Source organism: Mizuhopecten yessoensis, unplaced genomic scaffold (assembly GCF_002113885.1).
Source record: "Mizuhopecten yessoensis strain PY_sf001 unplaced genomic scaffold, ASM211388v2 scaffold8469, whole genome shotgun sequence".
Taxonomy (NCBI): Eukaryota; Metazoa; Mollusca; class Bivalvia; order Pectinida; family Pectinidae; genus Mizuhopecten; species Mizuhopecten yessoensis.
The window spans coordinates 69,806-77,012 of NW_018407563.1; the positions used below are offsets into that span (position 1 = coordinate 69,806).

General features: G+C 34.3%; 1 protein-coding gene across 2 annotated transcripts; it reads left to right on the forward strand.

Moving 5' to 3' along the window:
* The first annotated feature begins 385 nt into the window (after positions 1-385).
* On the forward strand, positions 386-6,514 carry LOC110456036 (elongin-C). 2 transcript variants are annotated; one of them, XM_021506561.1, is made up of 5 exons: positions 392-494; positions 1,001-1,101; positions 2,316-2,510; positions 4,734-4,782; positions 5,525-6,514. In XM_021506561.1, exons 3-5 carry the CDS (start codon positions 2,342-2,344, stop codon positions 5,664-5,666), a joined length of 360 nt encoding a protein of 119 aa, XP_021362236.1. In that variant the 5' UTR covers positions 392-494; positions 1,001-1,101; positions 2,316-2,341; the 3' UTR covers positions 5,667-6,514. The 2 variants fall into 2 exon arrangements, with proteins under 2 accessions (XP_021362235.1, XP_021362236.1); XM_021506560.1 differs by lacking the exon at positions 1,001-1,101 and having other exon boundaries at positions 386-494.
* Positions 6,515-7,207: the final 693 nt, after the last annotated feature.

A 7,207-nucleotide genomic window follows, 5' to 3' on the forward strand; every position in this document is an offset into this window, starting at 1 on the left:
AGTTGTTCGTTTATGAAATAAGGTCGGACCCAGTAATCTGATTCTGCTTTCAGGCAAGCCTTGACAAAGACTTGTAAGACTTACATAAACAGTTGCAGGTCCGCCAGGATTTTTACCCGAAATTGTCACATTAAATAAACGGACGTATCCTGCTATTGTCTTTGCGTTGTTTTCTCCCATGTTAACAGTGAAACGGTTGAAATTTAATTTGTAAAGCTTTCTAGTTTTATTATTCAGCTGTAGGTATTTCAAAATGTATTATACGATTAAATTATAATGAATAAAATGGACACTATTATGGCATTTTGTTATAACTGTTCTGATAGGAATGGAAAATCGACGGATATTATTGGTAGTATTCGTATTTCACACAGCACCGCCTTGTTCCGGTCACGCGACTTCCATCCGGGCTTCTGTTGATAGGGACATAAGCAAAGAGAGCGACCACGGCGTCGGAGAATAGGGATTTTCCCCTGAATATATTTACATCATAGGTACGTTTAGTGTATGAATTTGTCTTCTTTGATTAGCCAAAATGTATATTAGATAGCCTTTGTCATATTTTATCTTTCGATGTTAAAATTAAGAGTATTAAAAAGCGTATTATTGACGTAAATAAATGACCCTGTCTGAATAACGCAACGTTCTATAAATAGAACCGGCAATAATGTGTATTTGTTTGGACTCGAAATCAGTAAAATAGCCAATATCTTTTGGATGGCATGGGTTCTTTTTGTACGTAAACGGTTTGAGCATAAAATAATGGACACAGTTGTTTATCTTCCTTGTTAATTATGAGCTAAAAGGTACAACAATGAAATGCACCCCAAGCTCACGTGCATAAATTCCACGAGTCCGTTTTGATGAGGTCATGTTTATATGAAAGTGGGAAGGTGTTTTGTTCACCTATTTCACAATTTCGAGTAACCCTTAATTTATATAAATATCAAAGGAGTTGCATTGACGACAGGGAAATATGTTTTTTACGATTATTCCTCAGTATTTCTCCCACATGGTGTAACACCAAGCCGACTGTCCTGTAATTTTCTCTCAAGATTTGTGAAGCATTACATCATAGTCTGATTTGTCCAGACTCGAGAGGTAAGGGATAATATGTTTTTTTTCAAAGTGGATAACGCTCTGCCTATCAAAATGAACAAACTTCGAAAAGGGATAGTCACATGCCACAAGGAAAGACCTATGACATGTGATACAATTCTAAATTGAGATCCTAGCCACAGGAAGATGTAATTTGATACTTTATTCAAATCTGAACAATATTTTCATTATAATAATTTGAATGGTATGTTCAATTTATCACTAGCCCTGACACAAAATAAAGTAATCCTTAATGTTTCGATATATATTATTTACTGGAAGTGTACTGTCTGCTGTAAATGTGTGCTAAACAAACTTGGACCATAGAATATTCAGACCGTAGATGTCGCAAGACAAATGTTGCCAACGAAACTTTTTTTTTTTAATTTATTTAATTGTAAAATTAAATTTAAGCCACGAACTCTTTAAGTTGGTCATTTGCAAAACTTTATTGGTGCCATTTCCATGTGATAAAGTATACTATTAAAAACATAAAACACATCTTGTGCCCTAGGTAACTTTTTGAGCATTAAAATAATGGATGAAAATATACTTCAGGAAAATCAAAGGGCTTAAAGCATTCATTTAAGCAGGAATACAATCTAGAGAGCAACTTTATATATAACTTCATGATATATATTAATAAGCAAGTCCAACACATCTGTTTTCACTTTATGGAAAGGTTTTTATTACCAGTTTTTGCTATTCTGTCCAGAATAACTAACCTGAAATATCTGTTGTCAGTGTTTTTATTTTATTTGCTCCAGAAAACTGGAAACAAACATCAGAAATTATAAAAATTGGTCAGATGTAATGGCCACCAATAAAGAAAATCATATGCTACATTGTGAAACTTTCTCTGAATGTATTTCTTAACATTTTTTTCAGGTTGGTAAGTATGGATTGCAGAAATATCCATGTAGTGCACAGTGTCATTCTGTGACAATTTGATGACTATTATATTGTACAATATTCTGTAACCTTTATTTTGTCTGTTGAAGGTGACAGATTATGTATCACACTAGTCATTGAATTGAAACATCATGTAATCACTGGTTGTGCTACATGGACCTTTCTACAACTGCTCTGACCATAATCCTTAACATGGTTAAAGATGACCAAGAGCTTCATATGGTCAAACATCTACAACTGTCGGCATTCCCACAGTCAGTTTAGTTATTTTAATATTTTTGATTTGTGTTTTTTTCTACATAAAGTGATTCCCTCCTCTTGGGAGCCTAGAATGTCCGACTCCAAAGATGAGAAGGGGGAGGAGGAGAAGACTTATGGGGGATGTGAGGGTCCTGACGCCATGTATGTCAAACTGGTGTCATCTGACGGCCATGAATTCATTGTGAAACGGGAACATGCACTAACATCTGGTACTATCAAGGCCATGCTAAGTGGGCCAGGTAGGTGAAAATTTTAGTGTTTCAACTGAGTTATCAGCTCACTCTGTCTAAACTGTCCAACTAGACGTTTGTCTAAGCAGGCGAAAGAATTTGGTTTTGATTATGTATAACATATAGATTTTCTAAACCCTAGAATAGTGCAATCATGTCATGCGATTACGACTACTGATAATTCAGTCGTTATCATTAATTAACAGGCACTCAGACAAGGAGTCGAGTGCGGTAGTCATTTTCTGGAATACACCTGACTTTTTACCATGTCAATTACAACAAGCAAGTTACAAGTAAGTTGGTTTGCGCATATAGATTCCATGCTTGAGCATGAGAACAGTTTCATGAATACAGGCCCTGGACTCGGGCTTCCCCTACGGGGCTTGCTAACATTTTGAGAGCCCACTATATCTTTTAGAATTGTTAGAATTTAAAAGTATGTATAGTACTAGACATTTCACACTTGATGAGAAACTTCAGTGGTATAAGAGCTAAGTTTTGATCTTAATTCTGACATAGAAACTTCCTTGGGAATCCATTTCATTGATTAAAGATTTAGTAATGGTAACATTCATATATATATTCATATTTTGTTCAGACAAGGTGGAAATTTAACTTCCATTTCAAAAGTCTAGTAGTCTGAAATCTGCTGTAATAAAATAGGCTAAAGACCCTTGTCTTTAACAACATTATTTCATTGAGAGTATACGTATCGTAATAAAATTTGATGCACCCCTCTGCTCAGTTTTGTTTTTGAAGAAAATCTTGTTTAAAATCAGCAGCGACTGACTTTCTCAATCCTGCCCCACCCCAAATGATTTATCTGAATTATTGTTAAGCAGATTAAACATTTCATGTTTCAATAAACTATATATAGTCAAACATTTCATGTTTCATTTAAGGGGCTGGTCGGGGGAGAAAATGTCATATTTGCTAAAATGGCATACACATGTTTAAAATACCTTATGAAATATACCGATACAAATTTTGCTGAAATTCACTCCCTAAGAGTAAAAATTCCAATTATATTAAAGAAATCCTAAATCGTCACCTGACAGTCTAAAACTCTCAATTGACCCAGATCAGTGATGTAATTTTACTGCACGCGTGTCATCAACAAGGCCAAATGTAAACATTGTGGCAAAAGAAAAAAGATGCATGCAAAAGTCATGACAGGCACAAGGTATCAATACCGTTATATATAACAACAACATATAGATAGGAATACTATACTTTCATCATACATGACTTTTGAAAACAATTATTTACGTATAGTATTGCTGTCTTGTCCGCTACTTGAGTCCGACATGGTACATGACAGCATGCTATTGTTGTTATCTTCACTGCCTCACTTTCGAAACAACCACGTGACATATATAAATAGATCTGCGCTAAATTTATGCGGGGCTTCCCTGAGATTTCAGTGGTCAAAACTGGACATTGCAAGCAGAACTAGACCATCATATTGCCGTGGTATAACTTTTGGAAGGCCAGAGAACGTATTTAGACCCATTTATTTTGTATTTTTTCCCCAACCAGCCCCTTTAAACTATATATATAGTCAATAGTATTTTTGTCCTGCATTAGATAGAATAAACGTAAAATAGTAAATGAGTGCAAAGTGAAAAGTACTTGAAAGTTTTATTTTAATTTTTTAGAAAATAACACTAATGTGACATACACAAATTAATGATTTGAATATATTTATTGAATGTTGTCTATAGTGATATTTTTGGGGCTGAAATCTCCACTTACCCATCCTATTGGTATTATATATCTAAGGTCAAACTTGTTTTTAAACTCAGATACATTAGATTACTTTGTTCGTTTTAATTTGATTATAATGTAAACTTACACTGCATCCATGAAGTGGTCACCTGATCAGGAGCATTTAAAAGACTCACAGCATGAAAAGTACAATACAGTTCCCATCAATACAGCATGCATTTGACCTGACATCCTACTACATCTGATTTTGGCATGAAACAAAGCAAACAAAATCATATTGGCTCACTGATTGTACAAATGCAACATAGGAGTAATAGGCAGCCATTACCTGCAATGTACACAATAATACAATTACATATTTACTTGCTATCACAAGTTCAGATATTTTTGATGCCATTTAAACCTGTGGAAATTTGACAAGTCATTTATCCAATTTGTTGTAGTCAGTTTGCCAATGTGATCAATAATCAAATGAGCTTATTTTCTGTTTACTTGTACTTGCAGGTCAGTTTGCTGAGAATGAGACAAATGAAATTAATTTCAGGGAAATACCGTAAGTATTTAGCGAGTTCTTTGTCTTAAATCTCGTCATACTCTCGGGTTGACTGAATGATCACATAGTGAATCCAAGTATTTAGGTAACTTTCTAAGAAAATTGACTAGTAGATTTTTATTGTGATAATTTCTTGTTTCTCACTGGCTTCAAACATTATTCATCAGACATAAAGACAATTGTTTCTTTATTGTTGGAATAGAAATATTGTTAAAATAATTATTGACCTGTTTTGGGTTTGATTTTTGTTGTATAAATACTAATATTATCAGATTATATGTAGACAATACCACACATGTGTAAAATGCAATCTGAGATGTCAGAGGAACACATGCAGTATTGCTTTACATATCATTAATTGTTCTTTCAATGCATTTTATATTTTCTTCAAAACTTTGCTCATCACATTACCATATTTATGATTAATTTGCCTCCTGAAAGCTTGAAACAAACAACATTGATAGACAGAATTGAAACTACGTTAATGTGTCAAACTTAATTACCATAACATAAAATGGCTCTAAAATGTTTAGAGCCCATTTCTGTGTGAACTCTTGATTAAATCAATGTATAACAAACCCATGATATTCAGTCAGAAACTAAGGAGTTCTTGATAATGGGGTAAAACAACATCTTGTATTATATGATATAGTGTGAAAACTGACTAGATCGCAATAGTAAGATGTATTAGGAACCATAGCTAATGTCCAGTAAATGAATATAGTTTTTGTCTTTCTTACAGGTCACATGTACTGCAGAAGGTTTGCATGTATTTTACCTACAAAGTGAGATACACTAACAGTTCCACAGAGATCCCAGAATTTCCTATCGCACCCGAGATCGCTTTAGAGTTACTGATGGCGGCAAATTTCCTGGATTGTTAAATGACTCACGCTTTATTTGTAAATTGGAAATTAATATTTGAGGATTCTCGTATATAATGATGATTCAGTAACAGTAATCTGCACTTGGGATAACAGCTGTGCACATTATGATTGAGCAAACAAATCCAACCTGCTGTTGTGACCATCTCCAATATTTGTTTATTGTGGTTATTTCGGAATGGTAAGGATGTGTATTCAAAAGTTGTAATATCAAAAGAACTGAGAATACAAACAGAGACAAAGACAACCCCAGATCTGATGCAAGCTTGAAGAATGAACTGTATGTTGGTATTGTTTGCATGTGAGATGTATTTATCATCCTCTTTGTCTGCAAGTGACCTATAGTTTAATACACAAGATAACTGAAAAGTATAAGTACCTTTTTTTTACCCTTCTTAATTATTCTTTGTGAATGTTGTTACTATTTATTATTAAATATTGTGATATTTCATCACATTATGTATACGTGCATCAGGTGTAAACAAATAGAAGTACACATTTCAATTCCAGCAAGTCGTGTCTGTACCTACTTTTCACAATAACTATCAACGATTTCCTTACAAGAGGGAGATTCTTCATTGTTCAATTTCAGATCACGAGATCTGTTTTGGAATAACACATGCAAAAATAAGGGTAATTGTTTTTTCCCCCAGGAAGTATTGCACACTGTTTTGATTTCACTTCATTGCATTACTTATTTATGTAGAACAAAAATGTATAGCAATATAACTAAGTATGTGTATATAGCTGATGCTTTGTGATATTCAAGTGAGTAGGCAGGTCTGTGTACGTTTAGAAAGAAATATGTAAACCTCAACATTCATTAAAGTTCTATCCATTTTATTGAATTGTTTCTTTTAGTTTTGTTTTCTGCCGAGTATTGTGCTGCTCTCTAGTGAAGAGAATGTATCCTCATCCTCATCATCCTATATACATACTTAACAATGTACCTGTAACATATCAAATGTGACACCTGACCTTTCTTATACGAACCCTGTATAAAGCTATTCAATATGAAGCAACAGTGAGCAGGACTTGGTGACAAATCATATTGAAATGTGATCTTGAAGGTGTTGCTGGATATTCATACCCCTGCTTCATGAATGATATGGGAATCAAACTTTGCAGTTTCACATTCAAAAATGAGGCCACTGTGAACTCAATTTGACCATATGCCTTGACCTCCAGTGCTCCAGTAATGGCTTCTTGAGAACATCTCAGCCTGTTCATGAATTGGCATCACACTCGGTAATATATAGCTATAGGTGCATCATGAAAAAGGGCAGCGTGTCTCATCCTAAATCGAGGTCACTATGACTTCAATTGAACCTTTGACCTTGACCTCAATTATTAAATTAAGTGTACACTGGTTTTTTGATCATATCTTAGCCACTGTATGACAGTAGAGGTTTTTTAGGTCACCTGAGCTTTGCTCAAGTGACCTATTCCAATCGCTTTTCGTCCGTCGTCGTCCGTCGTGCGTAAACTTTTACATTTTCAACTTCTTCTCAAGAACCAGTGGATGGATTTTTTTCAAACTT